Genomic DNA, 22,077 nt, shown 5'->3' with positions numbered 1-22,077 from the left:
GATATACAGAGAGGAGGAGAGACAGAGAGGAAGAGCTTCTGTCCGATGGTTCACTCCAAGTGAGCACAACGGCCAGAGCTGAGCTGATCCGAAGCCAGGATTCAGGAACTTCTTCATGTCTCCCACTTGGGTGCAGGGTCCCAAGGCTTTGGGCTGTCCTTGACTGCTTTCCCAGGCCACAATCAGGGAGCTGGATAGGAAGTGGGGCTGCTGGGAGTAGGACCGGCACCCATATGTGATCCTGGCGCGTTCAAGGCGAGGACTTTAGCCGCCAGGCCTCTGCACCGGGCCCTATCCTGCCATTTCTTTTGTCCACTTTCTACAAGAGTGCCTCACCTCACTGATTTGTAGGAACACAGTTCATTGGGGGAGTTAACCTTTGGAATAAGTTGTCGGTAAATTTCTTAGCTTGACACTTGGGTCTCTAATTTTTAAAGCAAAGAATTATTTTATTTGAAAGGTAGAGTGGCAGAATGAGAGAGAGACAGAGAGAAAGATCTTCTAACGATTGGTTCATTTAGCAAACGGCAGTGACAATTGGGGGTGGACCAGGACAGCCAGAAACTCCATCTGGGTCTCCCATAAGGGTGGCACCAGTCCAAACGTTTGAGCCAGCCTTTGCTGGCTTCCAGGGTGTATCATATGGGACTGGATTGGAAGCGGAGCATCCGGGGCTTGAAGTATCACCCCGGGATGGATAGCACTGTTAGAGACAACAGCTTAATTTACAGAGCCATAATGCTGCTCCCAGGATACTCGTTTTTCCCAAATGTTGCAATAGAATTTAGGACATGTCAACCCAAAATAATGACTTTAAGACACTCTAAATACCCAAGGATTATTTTGAGCTATTGTGGGTTTAAATATATATATATATATTTATTTATTTATATTGAAAAGGCACATTTACAGAGAAAAGCAGGTACAGAGAGAAACATCTTCCGTCCACTAGTTCACTCCCTAAGTAGCCACAGCGGCCAGAGCTGAGCTGATCCAAATGAAGCCAGGAACCAGCGGCTTCTTCCGGGTCTCCCACGCGGGTTCAGGATCCCAAGACTTTGGGCCATCCTCTACTGCTTTCCCAGGCCACAAGCAGGGAGCTGGATACGTGGAGCAGGTGGGATACAAACCAGCACTCACATGGGATCCTGGCGCGTTGAAGGTGAGGACTTTAGTCACTAGGCAACTGCGCCAGCCCTGTTGTTGATTTTTAAAATAAGCTTTCTTAAAAAAAAAATCTGCTTATTTATTTAAAGGGAAGGGTGGAAGAGGGGTAGGTATATGTTACATCTGATGATTTGCTCCACAAAGGGCTGCACTAGCTGGGCCTGGGTCAGATAAAAGCCAGCTCACAGGAACCCCATCTGGGTCTCCCATGTGGGTGGTGTGGGCCCAAGGACTTGGATTTCTGCTTAGAACTTCTGCTTAGAGACATTAGCAGGTGCTCCATTGCAAGTGAGACAGCCAGGACGGGAACCGAACCCTGGCTTAAGCTGCAGTGCCACAACTCTGCCAATGCAGCTGGAAAGCTGAGGTGGTTGTGCAGCGCGTTGTGCAGCTACCGGAAACACCACGTCCCATATGAGAGGGCCGCTGGAAGCCCCCACGGCTCTGCTTCTGCTGACCCTCCTGGAGATGGAATTTCTGGCTCCTGGCCTCAGGCTGGTCTAGCCCTGGTTGTTGGAGGAGTTTACTGATTAGATCATCAGCTGGAAGATCTCTGTCTGAATAAACAAATCTTTAAAAGAAAAACAAGGACCCTTTCCAGCACTGCCAGGTGCCCAGGGTCTGAGCTAATAGGAAGGGGGGTGGGATTCTGCCCTTGCAGGTGGGTGGGGACCCCGGGTTCCAGCGGGGGGTGGGGGGACACAATACGAGGTCCACCAGAATACGAGGGTGAGCAGCCTTCCTAAGACGAGGCTCCAGGAGTCCTCTCGGGGCTTCCTGCACGCAATAGGCACTTTTCCGTATTAAACTAAGGAAAGCGGGGCTGATCCCTGCACCCCAAGGCGAGCGAATGGGTGCGAGCTCGCCCCTTGGTGGTGGTCTGCTGGGAGGGGACACCGCTGAGGGCCGCAGGGCACAAAGGAACCCCAAGGGCCGCGGACGCGGGGGGGGGGGAGGCGAGTCTGGACAGCAGACACTGGAGGGCTCCTGGGGGATGACCTGCGGGCAGACCTGAGGGCGCGCAGGGGGCGAGAAGGGGCTTAGGGCGGCGGCGTGAGGATGGAGGCGCCGAGAGACCTGCCGGGGAGCGTTTGCGGGCGGCGTGGAGGAGGGGACAGGAATAGGGTAGGCCCCTGATGGTTCCGCCTCAGCCCCGCGCCCCTCCTGCAGCCGGCGGCGGGGTCCGAGGCGCCCCTCTGCAGGACGCACGGGGGGTCACAACGCGCCGCGAGGCAGAGCGCGCGAGGCCCGCCCTTCCGGTGCTGGCGGGTCCTCCCCTCAGCATCCCAGCCCTGCAGGTGCGCGGCCTCGGGAGGCGGGTCCTCGGCGCCCCACTCACTGCGGGACGCACGGGTTCGAGGCCCGCCCTTCCCGGGCAGGCGGGTCCTCCCCTCGGCGTCCCAGCCGGGCAGGTGCGCGGCCTCCGGAGGCGGGTCTTCGGCTCGCCGGGTCCGCGCTCGGAGCCGCGGCAGTCAGTCGACCGGCAGCCCTCGAGGCGAGATGACGGCCTGCAAGCGAGTGGCGAAGGTGAACGCGGGCGGGACGCCTCCTCCTGAGTCCCGGGGAGGAGTGGGTGTCCGGGAGGAGCGGAGCCGGCGCGTTCGGCGGCGTTGGCGAGGAGAGGGGCTGGGGTGTTGTTATTTGCTTCAGGAACTGAGGAGGCGCCTACTTGTTTCGGTTTCGTTTCTCCGACTCGAAACTCAAGGAACCGCTGAGTTGAGTCTCGGGTGCAGGGCAGGTGCCTTTCCGTGCCGGGCATTCGGCTGCTGGTGGTAGGCGAGTGGGTCGGAGCAGAGATGACCAGGACGAGGTTCGCTCCTCGGGATAGCCCGTGGTTCATTCATTCCGCAGTTGGTCACCAGATACCTCAAGTTTGAGTCCTGAGAAGCGGGGATACTGATGAAAACCCCCCAAAATGTCATTAAATCCGCATCTTCCTCGGCGTGTAGATGCTGAGGTTTGCTGACAGCCGAGAGCAGCTCTCATTCTGTCGGTTCAGGTGTTCCAGTGTGGTGCCTGGTCCTGTTCTTTCCATCGGTGGGTAATGCTGGCATCCGCGGAGTTTAAGCCTTTACAGTGGCGGGACAAGCAGTATTTTGTGTTTGTGGCGGACTGCCCTTCCAGGCCGCTTAAAGCCAGTGGTTCCAAATTGGCTGTTGGTGAGAAGCATGGTTCTTGTTAGACCCTGTGACGGTTCCAGTCAGTGCTACCGCCGACAGCCCCTCAAGTGTGTGATGTAAACCGTTTCACTGTTTTCCTGCTTTGGGGAATAAGCTGCTGCGTGAAGAATGTGTGAGGTCGTTGAGGTCCTGGTCTTCTTCCTGTGCAGGTGCAGGGGGTCCAAGTCCTTGGGCAGTCAGCCACTGCTTTCCCAGGCTCATCACCTGGGAACTGGATCAGAAACGGAGCAGCCAAGACTTGAACTTGGCACCCGTGGAGGACATAGGTGTCCCCGGCGGCGGTTTAAGCTGCTTCTCACCATACCTGTGGCCCGATGCACAGCTTCTTAAGCTGTAGTTTGTCTGTCTTTTTTTTTTTTCTGTTTAGTTCGGACAGTCTTTTGCTGAGCATGGTGCGATGGACTGCTTTAAGTCAAATGTTAACATGAAAAAATAAGAGATGGGGCTGGGGGACAACGTTCTGTCTGTATTGGCTGGAGGCTGGAAGCAGGGTTGGAAGGCTCTCTGGAGCAAGTGGCTTGCAGGCACTTGTTCTACACATATTGGCTGCCTGCTGTGGGCTGGACTTGCGCTGAGAGTTGGGAGGGCAGGAAGTCTCTAACAGAGACTGCTTGCTAAGCTGGGCCTGGCACCGCCACACCCCGGGCCTTGCGAATGCCCTTGCGGTCAGCAGGGTGAGGAGCAGGCTCTGGGGGGCAAAGGGAGAGGGGCTGCTACCTTCAGGCTCTGAGAACATGGTGGGGACCAGAGCTGTGACGCAGTGTCGCATCCCCTATGTGGCTGGTTCAAGTCCAGCTGCTCCACTTTGATCCTGCTCCCTGTTAACTTGCCTAGGAAAGCAGTGGAGGATGGCCTAAGTGCTTGGGCCCCTGCGCCCACATGGAAGGCCCAGAAGAAGCTCCTGGCTCCTGGCTCCTGGCTCCTGGCTCTGGACCCAGCCCTAACCGTTGTGGCCGTTTAGGGAGTGAATTATCAGATGGAAGGCCTGTTTCCCACTCTCTCGCTTTGTAACTCTGCCTTTCAAATAAATAAATCTTTTTTTTTTTTTATCGGAAAGACGGATATACAGAGAGGAGAGACAGAGAGGAAGATCTTCCACCTGCTGATTCACTCCCCAAGTGAGTGCAACGGCCGATACTATGCCGATCCGAAGCCAGGAGCCTCTTCCGGGTCTTCCACATGGGTGCAGGGTCCCAAAGCTTTGGGCCGTCCTCGACTGCTTTCCCAGGCCACAGGCAGGGAGCTGGAAGGGAAGCAGGGCTGCCGGGATTAGAACCGGCGCCCATATGGGATCCCGGGCGTGCAAGGCGAGGACCTTAACCACTGCGCCACCGCGCCAGGCCCTCAAATAAATAAATCTTTAAACGAAGAAGCAGCAGCAAATGTCTCCGTCTGGGACACTCACAGCAGGTTCAGCCCAGCAGAACTGAAATGTGGCGGCTGGCAGCCAGATAGGCCGGGGGGCCTGCCTAGCTGAGGCTGAGAGAGACGGGAGCCTGTCCAGGGCCAAGTGGTTTTCACCGATTTTTCATCCAGTCCTCACAGCTCTGTGAGGTAAGCCACATGTTCCCATTTTACAGGTGAGGCAGTTGAGGCTCAGGACGAGCTGGCTGTCCAGGGTTATGCAGTAAGGGCTGATGGGCTGGGATTGGGGCCAAGGCCTTGGTCCCGACAGCAGGCTCTGCTCATGACCTCTCTGCTTTCATTTTCTCTTGCTGTAAGTGCGCTGACTTCCCAGCAGGGCTTGCACAAGAGCCGTGTGTGCTCACTTGTGCTGTGCGGCTCCCGGCTCGGGGAGAGGTTTGGCAGGCCCCCATCTACAGCAGGTGCATGAGGTTCAAGGCTTGCTACAGTCGGGAGAATGCCCCTTGCATATCTTTGCTGTTTAACTCTGGGTGTGCTATGCTGCTTTCTTTTAAGGTTTTGTTTTGTTTTGTTTTTAATTTGAAAGGCAGAGTTAGAAGGAGAGATGGAGAAAGGGAGGGAGGGAGGGAGACCTTCTGTCTGCTAGTTCATTCCCCAAATGGTGCAGTGGCTGGAACTGGCGCTGGGTAGACCAATACCAGGAGTCGTCTGGGGCTCCTGGGTAGAGGACAGGGCCGCCCGTACTTGGGCTGTCCTTGTTGGCTTTCCCGCTTTCCCAGGCGCCTTGGCAGGGAGCTGGATCAGACGTGGGGCAGGCTGGCCTTGAAGGGGCACACACACGGGGTGCCAAGTGTCTCAGGCCGCAGCTTCACTCTGTGTCACAGCGACAGCCCCCCAAGCGATGCTTTAACTGCTGCATCAAAGGCCTGCCTTATAAACTTGTTTTAGAAAGATTTCTTGGGCCTGGCATGGTAGCCTAGTGGCTAAATTCCTTATCTTGCATACACTGAGATACCATATGGGCACCAGTTTGTGTCCCGGTAGCCCCACTTCCCATCCAGCTCCCTGCTTGTGGCCTGGGAAAGCAGTCGAGGACGGCCCAAAGCCTTGGGACCCTGCACCCGCGTGGGAGACCTGGAAGAAGCTCTTGGTTCCCGGTTTCAAATTGACTCAGCTCGGCCATTGCAGCCATTTAGGGAGTGAATGAGCAGGTGGAAGATCTCTCTGTGTCTCTTCTCTCTGTAAATCTGCCTTTCCAATTAAAAAAGATGAGTTTTTAAAAAGATTTATTTATTTTTTTTATTGCAAAGTCAGATATACAGGGAGGAGGAGAGGCGGAGAGGAAGATCTTCCGTGATGATTCCTTCCCAATCTGAAGCCAGGAACCAGGAGCCAGGAGTCCCTTCCTGTTCTCACATGCGGGTGCAGGATCCCAAGGCCCTGGGCCGTCCTCGACTGCTTTCCCAGACCACCAGAAGGAAGTGGAATGGGAAGCAGGGCTGCTGGGATTAGAACTGGCGCCCATATGGGATCCCAGTGTGTTCAAGGCGAGAATTTTAGCCACCAGGCCACCACACCAGGCCCAAAAGATAAATTTTAAAAATAAAAAATAAAAAATGTATTTATTTAATAGGCAAAGAGAGAAACAGACACTGTTCCATCTCATGGTTTATGTCCCAGATTCCTGTAACAGCTGGAGCTGGGTCGGGCTGAAGCCAGAACCCAGGAGCTCCGTTCGACTCTCCTCTGTAGGTGGCAGGGACCTGGGCACTTGAGCCACATCCCCCACCCTCGCAGGTACCTTGGCCGGAAGCCTGACTGACAGCACTGCTGTGGGGTACAGGTGCTCCCAGCTGCACCTCACCCTGCTGCTTGGCGACGTTTGCCTTGTAGTCTCACTGTGGCAGGCTCTTTGAGGTGCCCCTGTAGGTGAGGGCTCCGGCTTTGCTGGCCTCCCTTCCTCACCTGTCCCCTTGCTGTGTCCCCCCACAGGAGCTGGAGGCCCTTCAGAAGGAGCTTCCCCGGTACCTGAGGAACCTGCGCAGCGATGATGCCAACGTCCTGGAGTGGCACGTGCTCCTCCTGCCGGTGAGTGGCCGAGGGGTTGTGGTGTTGTGGCTGAGGTTGGCTCACGCCTTGCGAGAGCATGGGCAGGGAGGGAGGGTTAGGGCCAGGCCCGGGCTCTCCTTCCCTGGGATCCTCTACTGGATGCTCTGCCCGGGCGGACTGCTGCTGAGGCCCAGGCTGATGGGTGAGCAGGCCGATGCACTCCGGCACACGAGCTGCCTCCAAGGGCAGTGACTTCGCCCCCTCAGCTTCTGTGTCCTCCTCCGGAAAGGAGGGCGCCTTCCTGCTTGGGCAGCTGACAAGATCCAACCTCTGCGTGCTTCTCGGCCCCCTGATCCCTGAGACATGTGTGTGTGTTAATGTTTATTTATTTGAAAGATGAATTTTACAGAGGAGAGAGACCATCCATCTGCTGGCTCACTCCCCAAATGGCCACAATGGTCGGAGCTGAGTCCGAGTGAAGCCAGGAACCAGGAGCCTCTTCAGGGTCTCCCACGCAGGTACAGGGTCCCAAAGCTTTGGGCCATCCTCCACTGCCTTCCCAGGCCACAGGCAGGGAGCTGGATTGGAGGTGGAGCAGCCAGGATGTGAACTGGCACCCATATGGGATGTTTGCATTGAAGGTGAAAGATTAGTGTACTGTGCCATCGCACCAACCCCTAAAATGTGTGTGTATGTGTTTAAGAATTTTATTTATTTGAAAGACAAATACAGGTAGAGAGAGAGAGAAAAAAAAAGATCTTCCATTTTACTGATTCAGTTTCCAAATGGTGACACCTGCAGGTGTGGTGGCTGGGCTGGACGAAGCCAGGAGCTCCATGCCAGTCTCCCAGCTGGGTGGCAGGGTGGGCCTTCTGCTATTTTCCTACACACACTAGCAGGGAGCTGGATTGGGGGTAAAGCAGCCAGGACCCAACGTGGAACTCTGCTATGAGATGCCAGCATCTCAGCTCGCCTCTTAACCCAACATGGCACCTGGCAAGTCTCTAAATATGTTTTTTTTTTTTAATATTTTACTTATTTTTTCTCTTTTTAAAAAAATTTTGTTTATTTTTATTGGAAAGTCAGATTTTACAGAGAAGGAGAGACAGGAATATCTTTTGTCCACTGATTCACTCCCCAAGTGGCCACAACGACTGGAGCTGAGTCGATGCAGAGCCAGAAGCCAGGAGCTTCTTCCAGGTCTCCCTTCTGGGTGCAGGGTCCCAAGGCTTTGGGCTATACTCTGTTGCTTTCCCATGCCACAAGCAGGGAGCTGTATGGGAAGTGGAGCAGCCTGGTCACAAAACGACACTTGCAAGGTGAAGGATTAGCTAATAGGGCCATTGTGTAAGCCCTCCCCCCGCCCCTTTTATTCTTTTTTTTTTTTTAAAGATTTATTTTTATTATTTTTTTTTATTGGAAAGGCAGATATACAGAGAGGAGAGACAGAGAGGAAGATCTTCCGTCCGATGATTCACTCCCCAAGTGAGCGCAACGGGTCGATACTATGCCGATCCGAAGCCAGGAGCCTCTTCCGGGTCTCCCACGCGGGTGCAGGTTCCCAAAGCCTTGGGCCGTCCTCGACTGCTTTCCCGGGCCACAGGCAGGGAGCTGGAAGGGAAGCAGGGCTGCCGGGATTAGAACCGGCGCCCATATGGGATCCCGGGCGTGCAAGGGGAGGACCTTTAACCACTTACGCCACCGCGCCGGGCCCGCCCCTTTTATTCTTTTAAGGATCTTCTTTCAGGAAATTGTTGTTATGTAGGTGACACAGATAGCTTGTCCATGCTCTTCTCGCTTGTCCCTGTTATTTGCTATTGCCTTGATAAAATCTTCGTTTGAAAGCACTATTCCAAAGAGCCTAGCAGGATGCACCAGAATATCTAATTATTAGTAACGTTGGTGAAGGCCCGGGAGCTTTTTGTTACTGAAAGCTCCTGGGTGTGTCAGTGACCTGTAGTCCAGAAAGCAGAACAAGGCTTGAGGAAGGGCAGCACGTTGCCCTCTGTGGGATCCCTCGGGCTACTCCTGGGGGGCAGAGCTCAGCTTACCTAGCTCGGCTGGGACACCTGTTCTAGGCTCCACGTGGCAGGGGAAGAAGATGCTAGATTCGACCTGTGGATAGCAGAACGGGAGGGAATGGAGCTGGCCAGGAAGAGGAAGGTGAGGGGAAACCTGGAAGGGTACACTGGGCAGAACATCAGGAGAGCAGAGACCCTCCATGGTGGGCAAGACCCAGGCGGGTAGGTGTGCCCCAGGAGTGGTCATAGACCCTTCAGCCATGATGTGGTCCTGAATAGGCCTGCCACTTGGGAAGAACCCGGAGCTGGAACACTAGAGCCTGGAGCACCAGAGCTTGGAGCACAGCAGCCACGGAAGGGCCTGAAGGAGCTGCTGAAGCCACAGCTGGCAGGCAGAGAAGTGGGGAGGTGCTTCAGGATGTATGGACTCATTGCCCACTTCCCGGAGGCTCCATCCCAGTTAGGAGTTCGTTGAGGTGCAGTGCCCTCCCAGCCCCCATCACGTCTGGGTCATGGAACATCAGAGCCGAGTGAGCTTTTTTGAAGTCAGTAGTAAGAGCTCGCGTCGGCCGAGAGCCCCGGGTAGGACGTGCGTGTGGTGGGTGAGCCACCCTGTGAGGCTGAGCGGGCGGAGGCCAGAAGGTCAGTGGGATCACAGAATGAGGGAATGGGCTGGAAAGCAGCCAGCTTCAGCGTCTGCTCAGTCTGCCTGTGAAAAGTGAATGTTTTCATTGTTGGTTTTTTTTTTTTTTCTTTTCTAACCCAGACCTCGGAGGGAAGTAAGTGGGACTTGGGCAGCTGATCAGAGATGCACTGTAAAGTCCTCTGGGTGCAAATTGCTCATTTTCCAGAGAAGTTCTGAGTCCCCCAGCAAACTCCAGTCGGACCCGGGACCGGTGCCTGTGCTCAGGACTCTGCTGCCTTGTTCCCTCTAAGCCCTGGGTGGTCCAGCAGGAAGCCCTGTGGAGAGCTGACACAGAGCCCCTTCCTGCTCCGTGGCCGCAGCCCTTGGCCTTGTCTTGACCTCACAGGCCCCGACTCTATGATGACCAACCGTGTGAGAGCTGACGTGTTGCTTCTGCTGTGTATCCGGTAGTTGCTGCATAACTTGTCTGCAGTCTCAGTATGCCCCACGGTTGTGGTGTGTCCTTTTTTTCCATCTGTTAAGAAGGGTGGCTCTGCGCTTGAGTAGATGGCTGTGAACATGTCTTCTAACGCCCGTGAAAGCCCTTCTTGCCAGCCTTGGGGTGTACGCCCAGCGGGGCTATTGCTGAACCCTACGGTAGTACCATTTTTGTTCCTTTTGAGGGATGCTGTTCCAGTTTTCATTGGACGGTTCCTGTGCCTCCGAGTTCTTAGGATTATCCTGATGTTTTCCATTTCCTGGTTTGCCCCCCTTGATGAGGTTCTCTCAAGCTTGCCGACAGCCACTGGGAGGCCGTGCTGTCTCCTTCCTTCCACTTCACAGGTCTGGAAGCTGAGATGATCTTCAGAGCTCATCCGGTCAAACCTCACCCACTTTTCCCGTGAGGAAATTGAGGCCTGGAGATGGTCCCCCTGCAGAAGCCGGGGCCCCTTTGGGATTCTCCTCTCTCACTCGCGCATGGCTCAGCTGCAAAGCGACTGCAGGGCCGTTGACATCCCTGCCCGTGGTTCCTCCTGGAGGGAAGCAGAGCGTGGGGGCAGGGAGATCTTCCCAGAGTGGCAGTGGCTCCCACAGACCTTGGCCCCTTCTCTCTGTGCAGGATGAGCCTCCCTACCACCACAAGGCCTTTGGTGTCCACATCAGCTTCCCCAGAGATTACCCACTCAAGCCTCCCACAGTGGCCTTCACAACCAAGATCTACCACCCCAACGTGGATGAGAACGGACAGGTGTGTCTGCCCGTCATCAGCAAGGGCAACTGGGAGCCCACCACCAAGGCCTTCCAAGGTAGGCTTGGCCTTGAGCTCAGGGCGAAACTGGGAGCAGGTGCAGGTGACTGGACAGAAGTGGACTGTGGCTGTCAGTGGTTTTACTTTGAGCCAGAAAAAGCCTAAAAGAGGGGAGGGAAAAAACCCACAATCAAAAACCAAAATCACAGTTGAACCAGTTGTTAAATGGTGGGCATGCCTCCTGAGATTCTGGACACGCTGACCCGCTGCTGGGCAGGTGTGACAGAGGGACTCAACCGTGGTCAGTGTCAGGAGAAGCTGCCTGGCTGCAGACGGCAGGGCTTGGCATAAGAAGGCCAGCTGGTCCATCTGCACACTTTGAGCAAGGCTTTAGTCCTTTCTGGGACCCAGTGACCTAACAGGAGAGGGGGCATCCTATAATGGCAGTGTCCGTCACTTAGCTGAGATGAACACCCCACCCAGTGTTAGAGGGCACTGGGCTGAGGGCATCGTATATGTGCTTCATTGAGTCCTCCTTGACCACCGTGAGGTGGTGCTGCCATTAGCCCCACTGGACAAACAGGGACCCAAGGAACACGTATGTTACCTGAGGCTGTGCGGCTGACCCCACCAGAGCCTGGCTGACGCCAAAGCAGTGTTGTCCGCCTGAGCTGTGTGCAGCCAAGGGAACATTCTATGGCTCTGGCTCCGTTGTCCGGTGTTATAATCACTGGCCGCACGCGGCTAATACGGCTGGGAAGCTGGATTCTCCATGCTGGTTACCTGATTTGTTTTGCTTTTATTGGCAAGTCAGATATACAGAGAGGAGGAGAGACAGAGAGGAAGATCATCCATCCACTGATTCACTCCCCAAGTGGCCACAATGGCCGTTTTAGTGAATTTAGAAAATTATGTGGAGCTAGTGGCTACCATATTGAACAGCTTGGCTCCATAACCTACGGGCTTCCTCTGTGTGGTGGTTGGAGTTACAGAGAGGCAAGGAAAAAAAAATAGCAAAAAAAACCAGAAAGAGATTGTTCATCTGCAGGTTCATTCCCCAAATGGCCACAACAGCTGGAGCTGGGCTGGTCTGAAGCCAGGAGTTTCATCTGAGTCTCTCATCGGATGCAAGGGTCTAAGTACTTGGACTGTCCTCTGCTGCTTTCCCAAGCTGCAGGAGGGAGCCGGATGGGAGGTGGAACAGCTGGGTTTCCACCTGTCACCCGTATGGGATACCAGCGTTACGGGCAGAGGCTTAACGCCAGCTCATAATTCCAGGAGTCATAACCTGGAAACCAGGACCGTTGATGTGGTGGGGAAGGGTGCGCTGGAGACTGGAGCTGTTCCGGGATGAGCTTCGTGGGTCAGTAGTCCACTCTTCACTGGGAGCTGTGTGTATGTATATGCATACACACATGGCTCCGGGCTGTCACCTTCACTGGACTCGGCAAGACATCCGGAAAAGATGCAGTGCTACAGCCGTAGGCCTTTATCTTCAGCCTTAGAATTGTTTTGTCTCCTGAATAAATTTACTGCGAATGTCAAAATAGCAAAGTCAGAGTGGGTTTTGTTGACATGCAGCTGAGGGGCCAGCATCACGGTGTAGTAGGCTAAGCTTTGCCTATTGCACTAGCATCCTGTATGGGCGCCGGTTCATGTCCCAGCTGCTCCTCTTCCCATCCAGCTCCCTGCTTGTGGCCTGGGAAAGCAGAAGGAGGACAGCCCAAAGCCTTGGGACCCTGCAGCTGTGTGGGAGACCCGGAAGAAGCTATTGGCTCCTGGCTTCGAATCAGCTCAGCTCTGGCTGTTGCAGCCATTTGAGGAATGAACCAGCAGATGGAAGATCTGTCTTCTCCTTCTCTTTCTGTAAAATCTACCTTTCCAATAAAAAAAAAAAAAAGAAAGAAAAAAAAATTGCCGAGACCCAACAATCCCACTTGCCTCAGTGATCCCAGGATGAATAGCTGTTTGAGAAGCGCTGCCCTAACCAGGCAAGGCTTTGGGCGTTGTCCTCCGGGAAGGACCGGGTGTCTAAGAGAAGGCTGTGCTTGCCCCCTCCATGGAGTCAGTGTGGAGCTTGGGGGCAGCTGCTGCCCCTGCCTGGGTTTTCTCTGCTCTCTCAAGTTGTGATCTGTCCTCTTTCCCCAGTCCTGGAGGCCCTCAACAGGCTGGTGAACAGACCGGATCTGGAGGAACCCGTGAGGCTGGAGCTGGTTGACCTGCTGACCCAGGACCCGGAGCTGTTCAAGCAGAAAGCGACGGAGTTCACCCTCCAGTTCGGAGAGGACCGGCCCTCCTAATTCCTGGCCTGACCCCTCTCCACACTGGGTCCAAGACACCTTACGGACCTGGGCTCAGCCCCTCAGTGAGCTAGGCCCTGTCCTGTTTTTCCTTCTTAGATTGCTAGTCACGGGTGTGTGTGTGGTGTGATGGCGAGAGGGAGGCTATATGTGCATCTGTGTCCTACGTGTGCCTTTGCCCCGAGCCAGGGGAGATTAGGTTTTCACAGTTACAGGTCAGTTCTTCAGGGCGTGACAAGTCAGCTGGCAGGAGACAGGACCCCTCCAGGGCTCCCAGAATAAGGGGAATATGTGTGTGAGAGGCAAGGGACATGGAGAGGCGTGCATAGATTTAGGTGCTAAGCCATTTGTTTTCTGCTATCGAATGATAAATGAAGAATCTGACCTCCATCCGGGAAGTCTGACTGTATTTTGCGACTTCCTGCTGTCCCATGAGGTGGCCAGTTTCTGGAGACCTGGCTGCAGGCTGCGGAGCTGTGTCCAGCATGCAGTGCCTGCCTGGCCACTCCAGCACAGATGGGGCAGACGATCGGCCTCATGGTCCCCGCTGGTTGGGATGCCCACTTCCCATGTTGGAGTGCCTTGGTTTCCGGCTCTGCTGCCGACTCCAGCTTCCCGTTGATGCTCTCTGTGGGAGGCTCCAGTGCGCAGGTCTCTGCCAGCCTTGCACAGACCTGGATTCCCAGTTCCTGACTCCCCACCCACACACACCCCACCCAGTGTTAGAGAGCTAACCGGTGGATAGGAGCTCTCTCCCTCGCTGTACGTCTCGGTAATTGTGAAGAGTTACTAAACTTTAAATAAAAATGTTTTTCTAAAAGTCCCAGATGAATGCTGCAGTTGTGTCTCGTGTGAGGATGGGGAGGTTTTATCAAGATGGGAGAGGGCCAGTTCTGCAAACAGGTCCTGCTCCCTACGCGTGGTCATTCCCGAAGAGGCCACTCAGAGTCCACGGGTCACTGAGACATCTGTGCACCGTCTCGGGGGGTCTGGTCTAAGTCCTGACTGTTCCACTTCTGATCAACTCAGCTTCGTCCTTGGGAGCCAGCAGGTGACAGTTCAACACACCACTCAGTGTGGGAGACGCTGACCCGAACCCAGGGCTCCGGCTACTGCCAACATTTTGGAACTGAACCAGTGGATGGAAGACGCGCTCTCCATCTGTCTGTGTGCCCTTCTTTCAAGTGAGATGAAGATACATACATCGGTAAACAAGTTCCCAGGGGTAACACCACCGTGTGGGAGGGGTTGCAGCTGTGACATGGAGTGGTCCTTCCATGGATGCTTGGTTTTGTCTGGCTGGGGCGGAGTCCACCATGCAGAGCTGTTTTTTTGTTGGTTTTTTTGTTTTTTTTTCCTATGAGCTGCTTTCATTAGCACCCACACTACAAATGGCTGATGAAGCCAGTCTGGGTGAACATGGCCGGACTGCTTGGGCATTCAGCCCCCACACCCATCCCGAGGATGACTTCAGCCAGAGTTGGGAGGGGTTAGTTTAACCAGAAGGAAGGACTTTTTTTTCAAAAGATTTATTGTTATTGCATAGTCAGATATACAGAGAGGAGGAGAGACAGAAAGAATGATCTTCCGCCTGCTGATTTCACTCCCCAAGTGAGTGCAACGGCCAGAGCTGAGCTGATCCAAAGCCAGAGCTAGTAACTTCCTCCAGGTCTCCCACATGGGTGCAGGGTCCCAAAGCTTTGGGCTGTCCTCAACTGCTTTCCCAGGCCACAAGCAGAGAACTGGATGGGAAGCGGGGCTGCGGGATTAGAACTGGTGCCCACATGGGATCCCAGTGCATTCAAGGAGAGGACTTTAGCCACTAGGCCACTGCGCTGGGACTAAGGAAGGACTTGTGTTGCCACTGTGGTGAGCTCCTGGGACCCTGCAGGCTTTTCACACAGAATGTGGAGTGTCTGGAGCCAAAAGGATCACCCTAAACCCAATCAGTTCAGGTTTGGTGAGGTTTCGAGAGACTTCTATGGCCACTCCTGCCCTGGAGTTCCCTAATGGGAAGAAGTGTAGACCGTGGGGAAGAGAAGGGTGAAAAATGCCACCAACAAAAATGTGAGTTAGTTTGTTTACTTCCTGAAGATCCACGTGGCAGGCACCTGGCCAGGTGGTTGAACCATTTCATGATGGCACTGAACCCTCCGTGTGAGGTCCAGCTCCCGTGATCCCCCTGCAGATTGCACACGTAGGCCATGGGCACACAAGTAGTTGGTGCAGGTGGTTCCTCTCTTAACACCTGGCACAGCTGCTGCAGTCTCATCAGGTAAGGGACCTGCTGGCTGCCAGGGTGTCATCCCAGAGCACAGAGGCTCCGGATTGAGAGAGCAACGAGGGGCCAGCCAGGATTGTACAAAAGTCCTTTTAATACAGTTAAGACCTCTGCCAACTGCCCTTGCCTGGGCCTGAGCCCAGGCTCTGCTGCCTGCCCAGGCCTCCACTGGTCAGCTGGGCAGCCTGCCCATGGGCCTGGCAGCTCATTTCTTCTTGGTCTTCACCAGTCCCTTCTGCACGAGGCTGCGGTACAGCTCCTGGATGTAGGTGTAGACACACTTGGAATCGGGCACTGCCAGCCGCACCATGTCATCCACCTCGAGCAGTTGGGCACAGTCGGCCAGTTTCCTGAAGGAGGGGTTGGGGACAGGTGGAGAAGAGCCAGAGATGAAGGATGTGGGGCGGAAGCAACCCAGCCATTGCATCAGGCATGAGGGAGCTGGCAGATCCAGCAGGCCAGACAGCCCCATTGTATAGATGGGATCACTGAGGCTCCAAAGACTCTGCCCCAGTGAGTCTGATAGCCAAGTGTCACATTTGCATTGCACCATGTGGCCTCATGCCCCGCAAAGGCCCCGTTAGTCCCACGATAACCCCGTCTTCCACAGGCGCATGCAAGTCTGTCCTCTGGAACCAGGGACCCCTCCTTGTAGGTGGGCACCAAACATGGTGCTGCCATTTTTGTGGCTGGCGTAGGGAGGTGGGCAATAGACGACAAGTGGGCAGCTGAGGTGGCAGGGAGGCAGGACACATGCCGACATTAGGATTTTTTTTTTAAGATCTACTTTTCTTGGGCAGGCAGATTTACATAGATTTATAGATCACCCCTTCTGTCTCTCCTCTGCAAATCTGCCTTTCCAATAAAAAAGAAAGAACATGAGTAAATTAAAAAAAACAAAAACAGGGAGCTCAGGATTAGCTCTGTGAGAGGGAGAAGTTGTGTGTCTGGGAGAGGCGGGAGATCCGGGCACCGCGCCGCGGCCCGTGGGCAGGAAGGTCTGCGGACGGCTGTCCAGGGCTCAGAGAGGCCTCTCCTGAGTGCCCTCTGCTTCCCCGTGGGGCCCTCGGCTAAGCCTGGCATGGCTGGGACCTCGCGGCCACACGCCAGGCGCTCCGTCAGATGGCTTGCTGCGGGAGATCTGGACTTCTTTTCTCCAACCAGCAGGAGAGGAGCTGTTTGCCCAAGGTGAAGCAAGTGCCCCAGCAAAGACTCCGCCCAAGCCTGCCCGATGCCTCTGGCACGGTTGTTCAGCAAATGGCCCAAGGAGTCCCAGCCTGACCAGGCCAGGGTGCTGGCCAGAGAAGCCAGGGCCCCAGCAGGAATTCTCTCATGGGGCTCAGACAGCTGGGCTGAAATCCAAGCCTGGCTGGCATGGTGGCTGGGGGAGGGGCGCAGATGGCAGGATTTCGAAGAATGAGACAAGCTCCCCGGAATAAAGCGGGGATCTCAGCTGTCCCCTTCTGTGGGGGATGTTCCCAGGGAGTAGAGGGGAGTGGGGCAGGATTCCCCTGCCAGGACTCAGGGATGGAGCCCACTGGGTACTCCAGTCATGGTCCTTCCCTTCCCTCATCCTAGCATCCATGGGAAGCGGAAGAAAGTTCTAGAACAAGACAGTGGAATGTCCTGAACTTTAGGGTATCAGGCTTCCAGAGAGCTTGGGTCAGCTGTCAAGGGTCATCGAGCTAGGGAGGAGTCAAGATTCAAACCCAGGCACCCCAGCTTCGCTTCCTGGCCTCCCGCACCAGTGCGCCCACCAGTGCAGCCTGCTCAGCCTGGCGTTCTCTTGGCGGTGGCCCTGCCTGGCTTGGAACCAGGGGTCAGGTGGCTGCACGAGGAGGAGAGGGAGCCATGCCCTGCAGGCCTGGGCTGTGCAGAGGGGCTGAGGTGGAACGCTCTCCGCAGGCCTGGCTCTGAGCTGCTCCATGCCTGTGGCTGGGCATCTCCCTGGGATACCCACCCATCCCCCAGCACGATAATGCAAAGCTGGAAGGACCATGAGGGAACATTGAGTCAGGTGGCCTTTAGCTGGCCTCCCTGGTGTCCAGGGACCCCGTGTAAGTGACTCAGCACCCAACTGGGGAGCAGGGATGGGGCTGTGAGCCGCTCCCAAGTTAAAAAGGGTTGTTGAGTGTGCTGAACATTTGCTTAATGTTTTGTTTGAGCAAATCTGCTGAGACCAGAAAGAAACGCTGCCAAGCACAAATCAATATTAAGCCTCTCATTTTGCCGATGGGGACACGCACACCTCCCTAAGGGGTGGTGGCCAGGCCTCGACAATATGGTAGGACCCAGCATTCCTGTTGACTTTGTCCAGAGACTTTAGAAATGCACTCGGCTGTCCACTCGAAGGCCTTGGAGCAGGACCTTGGGATCCTCCCTGATGCTGAGGACAAGAGTTGCTTGGGGACTGAGTTCCTTCTGGGGAGAGATGGCAGCCTTAGGCCAAGGCTGGCTTTGCTGCTTTGGTAGTGGGAGCACCTCCCCCAGGGCCATAATTACCTCGAATCCTTGCCTGGGCCACACACCCCTTTTGCTTAGTATCAGACCTCTCCCATTCTTTCTCCAGCCACTTGAGTCCCTGTCAGGGGGCTGTATGAGCCTCTGCAAGAGCTCCCCCTGCCGGCTTCGAAGTGAGTAACAGTGATAACTGCTGTCATTCATTGTGACAGCCACAGCCTAAGGTGCATTCGATACTGTTACAGAAACTTCACTTAACTCCCACAATAACTCTGCAAAAAGAGGATGCATCATACCCACTTTAGGGGCTCAGAATGTGGAGGAGCAGGAGCCTATAGAATCACACAAACTGCCACCACTCTTCCTGGATCTCTGTCCCAGCTTGATTTTTCTTCACAGCATCCACTGCCCCCAACCTTATCCACTCAGCCCTCCGTAGCCACGTGGGCCACGTCTATGGATATAGCCAATCTTGATTGAATAGATTCAGAAATAAAGGAAAAGCATCTGTACCAACCATGTACAGACTTTTCTCATTGTTCTCTAAGCAATTTCTCATTGTTCCCTGAGCAATTTGGTATAGAAACCACTTGCACAGCATTTACACTGTATTAGGGATTGTCCGCAATCTAGAGCTGATCTAGTGTGCGGGCCACAAAGGCAGTGCTGTGCTAGGGAAGGAAAGGACTTGAACATCCGCAGATGTTGCTGTCTCGGGGCAGGGACAGACACCAACCGGGGGGTGACTGCACCCGGTGTCTGATACATCACCCTCTTTAGAACCCAGGTCACAGGCATGCAGGGACTGGTGGGACCCTGTGACTCGAGCCCTGGCCCTCTGTAGGCGCCCCCGTCTGCTGCCTCGCAGCTGAGGCTTACTCTGCCGTGGAGAAGGCCAGGGTGAAGTTGTGCCGTCGCTTGGCGGGGTCCAGCGCTGCGTAGTCAAAGGCATCTGGGAAGAACTTGTGGATGAGGGCGCAGAAGGCCATGCCGCTGCTCCAGCTGGAGGAGAAGTTCTGGATGTCCACGTGCTGCGTGGGAGGGAGGCCACGGTGAGCACACTCCTGCCTCTCGGGGTGTGCACCCGCTCACCATCCTGGAGGAGGGGCCTGCGCACCACCCGTGGCCCCTCCCTGTGTCCACCTCATAGTTTCTTGTCATGGCCCGGCACCACTCCAACAGCATGTTCTTGACTCCACCGATGGCTGCCCCGGCTGCCTTTGTGTTCCGGAAAAGGGCGGTGGGGCCCGAGGCTGCCCTGGAAGGGAGGGGTGCACAGGCCGGAGAGGTGAAGGGAGCCCCTAGATGTCAGGCTTCCTGCCCCGGCCCAAGAACTGTCCACACTGACCTCGGGCCTCCCTCCCAGCCTCGCATGCATGGTCCCCTGGGCCAGCCCGGCTTCCCGCCTCCGTCCTACCCGCCAAACTTGTCCACGATGGCTTTGCGGTTCTGTGCTCGGGGGCCTCGGGGCCGGGCAGGGGCTGACACCCTGCGCTCCGGTACCTTCTCCTTCTTCTCCCCTGGGGGAGAGGGCTCCGTGGGACTCTGGGGCACATCGCTGGGTGACGACTCACTACGTGGAGAGACCCGGAGGAGCGTAAGAGGGGCTGGGACACCTGTTTACAGGACACAGGGAGGAGGCTGGACGCTACACTACAACCTAAGGGCACACATGAGTGGGGGCACCTGTGGTCGGCAGGCACTTCCTCCGAGTCGGGCACTGGGAGGGGGCTGGGAAGGAATAAAGGCCCCGTTCTAACCTCAGGGAGCGCCTAGTTTGGCGAGACGAGGGGCAGGAATTAGGACTTGCCTGAGGTCTGATCTGAGTTTGGCTCCTGGGTTTGCCTCTTACTTGCTGTGTGATCTTGAGGACTGTCGCGTGGCTTCTCCGTGCCTCAGTTTTCTCATGGAAACGATGGGGGAGAAGAATGTATACCTAGTTGCTTCTAAGGCCTTCTTATAAGAAGGTAAATAATTCAGGGCAGCCAGCTGTGCCCATCCCACAGCTGCGTGCCAGCTCAGGGAGTGCTGGAGGCTAGCATTCCCTAAGGAACAGACCTGCAGGTGTGCTCAGCTGGAGGGAAAGGAGGATTTTTCCCAGAACCGTGCAGTGGTGTGGATGAAGCTGTCACCGTCTCTGCCGCCTGCCCACGTGGCAGGTGTCTCGCTCTATGTCACCAGCCAGGATGTCACCAGCAATCCTTTGAGGGCAGTGTGCGTGAGGCCCTTTCACAGATGACAAGAGGCTACGTGCCATGGCCAAGGTCACACAGCTATCACCGAGCCACTGTTAACTCAGGCTCCCTGACCATGGGCTTACGGACAAAGCCGACCTTGGGGACATGTGCTGAGCTGGGGGATGAGACAGTTGGGGGAGAGCCAGGAGCCTGCCGAGGAGCCCTGGGCCGTGGGAGGAAGGGGGACACCTCTGAAAAAGAGGCCACGCCTGGACCTGCATATCCAAGGCAGGACGCTGACTGCTAGGAATCCTAGGACACGGGGGAAGCAGGTGCAGGGGGAGGCCTGGTTTCAGCATGGGCAGCTTGGGTGGGAGGTGGGAGCTGGGGCCCAGGAGTTTAGCATTACCTGGCTGAAGGGCTAGTCTCTCCCGAATCTGGACCCAGCCCATCTGGAGGAGAGGAGCAGGTGAGAGGAGGGCTGGGTTATTTCTGGCTCCCCCCACCTCCAGGGCACCCCACCACATTCCTGGGGGGCTTCCAGGGTGGTGCTCACCTGGGCTGAGGCCCTGGGTGGGGCTCTCAGGCCCCTCCTCGGGGGAGCTGGGAACTCCCCCCGCGCCCTCCTCCGGCCTTTTCTCCACATCCTGCTCTGTAGAGGGGCTGTGCATTACCTGGAAAGAATGGAGACTGTGTTGGCTCGCTGCCACAGAGCACCTGTCCTTAGCTTTGTGAGGACATCAGAGAGTTCTGGAAGGCAGCCTGGGACCAAGGCGTGGCCCCTCTGTTCTTACCCAGGAAACCCACCCCATGCATACCTGTGGGAGGCAGTCTGGATTTTCTCTGGGAGAGCTTGCATCCTAAGGGAGTGGGGAACCCTGGGATTTTTTTTGGGGGGTGGGGCTGGCTCTCCCTTTCTCTCAGCTTCCATTACTCACCCCCTCGTGAGCGTCACACCCCTTGCCAGCCTCCTCAGGTTCGGCCTCGGCCTGGTCTCTGGTGACTGCTGTCTGCTGAGATTTCAGCTCGGCCTCAGCCTCGGCATCCGCGGCTTTCTCCTTGGCCTCCTCTGGGGGCTCCTGCACTTTGTGGCTCTCCTCCCCAGCGGCTGTAGTGGTCTCTTTGGATCCAGGCTCGTCCTTGTCATCCACAGCCACTCCCTCTGCAGGTCCACGCATGGCCTCTTTCTCAGAGGTGTCCTGCTTTTCAGAGGGCAGGGCAGCCTCCTCCTCCCCAGCCTCTTTGGATCCAGGCTTGTCAGTGCCATTCACAGTCACTTCTTCCGCAGGTCCAGCCTTGGCCTCTTTCTCATCAGCCTCCTGCTTCTCAGAGGTCACTGTGTGCTCTTTGGATCTGGGCATGTCATTGTCATTCACAGTCACTTCTTCCGCAGGTCCAGCCTTGGCCTCTTTCTCATCAGCCTCCTGCTTCTCAGAGACCGGAGTGGCCTCCTTCTTGTCCTCAGCCTCCTTGGGTTCTGATTGGGCCTCTTCTTTGCACTCAGTCATCTCCTGGAAGGCAGCTGTATTTGTGTCCTTCACAGGATCCTTCTCCGGAGGTTCAGCCTTGGCATCCTCTTTCCTTCCAGACTCACCTTGGGAGTCCACCTTGACCTCACCTGGACCGTCTCCTTCCCCCTGGAGCTCCGTGGACACGCCATCTTCATCTGGTGCTTTCTCTTGCTCTTCTTTCCTCTCTAGAGGCCTCTCTTTGGGGATCTTCCCGGCTGCCACCCCCGCATCTTCCTCTGCAGAGCCACTACCTCTGGACTTGTCCGTGTCATCTGCTGTGGGGGAGACAGCTGCCCCGTCCACAGAGGGCTTCTTGTCTTTCGGTTCCATCTCTGGGAAGCAAGGACAAGCAGGCTGGGCCATGTCCCACCCCTGTACAGGGTGTAGAGCGACCCTGACAGAGCTCTGGCCCAAGGCTGAGGGAGTCCGAGGTCTAGTCCCGGGTCCCCAGTACTCACATTTGAATTGGGACTTGGGCATCTGCCTTCCCCTGGCAACAGGATGGGCAGAGTTGTGTTTTGCACAAGGTGGAGTGGTTAGGCTGTGTTGGTTTGGTTCTGGTTGCTATTCACCTGATGTCCCTCTGCAGGCTACAGCTTTGGCTTATTATTATTTTTTTTAAGGTTTACTTAATTTATTTGAAAGGAAGACTGACCGATTTGAAAGTGAGAGATGCTCCATCTGCTGATTCG

General features: G+C 55.6%; 2 protein-coding genes across 2 annotated transcripts; one reads left to right on the top strand and one right to left on the bottom strand.

Annotated features, from left to right (window-relative positions):
* Positions 1 to 2,549: 2,549 nt before the first annotated feature.
* Positions 2,550 to 13,779, top strand: UBE2L6 (ubiquitin conjugating enzyme E2 L6). The gene is made up of 4 exons (XM_041004028.1): positions 2,550 to 2,694; positions 6,705 to 6,800; positions 10,528 to 10,714; positions 12,805 to 13,779. Exons 1-4 carry the CDS (start codon positions 2,668 to 2,670, stop codon positions 12,954 to 12,956), a joined length of 462 nt encoding a protein of 153 aa, XP_040859962.1. The 5' UTR covers positions 2,550 to 2,667; the 3' UTR covers positions 12,957 to 13,779.
* Positions 13,780 to 15,146: 1,367 nt separating this feature from the next.
* SMTNL1 (smoothelin like 1) lies at positions 15,147 to 21,715 on the bottom strand. The gene is made up of 7 exons (XM_041004127.1): positions 20,813 to 21,715; positions 20,431 to 20,548; positions 20,284 to 20,326; positions 19,115 to 19,270; positions 18,841 to 18,955; positions 18,577 to 18,728; positions 15,147 to 15,587 (listed from the first exon to the last, which is right to left on the bottom strand). Exons 1-7 carry the CDS (start codon positions 21,713 to 21,715, stop codon positions 15,443 to 15,445), a joined length of 1,632 nt encoding a protein of 543 aa, XP_040860061.1. The 3' UTR covers positions 15,147 to 15,442.
* Between the last annotated feature and the right edge of the window lie 362 nt (positions 21,716 to 22,077).

Source organism: Ochotona curzoniae, unplaced genomic scaffold (genome assembly GCF_017591425.1).
Source record: "Ochotona curzoniae isolate NIBS_2020 unplaced genomic scaffold, NIBS_Ocur_1.0 scaffold_3171, whole genome shotgun sequence".
In the NCBI taxonomy this organism is placed as follows: domain Eukaryota; kingdom Metazoa; phylum Chordata; class Mammalia; order Lagomorpha; family Ochotonidae; genus Ochotona; species Ochotona curzoniae.
The sequence above is the reverse complement of the archived record's forward strand: the minus strand, read 5'-3'. Positions and strand labels throughout refer to the sequence as shown.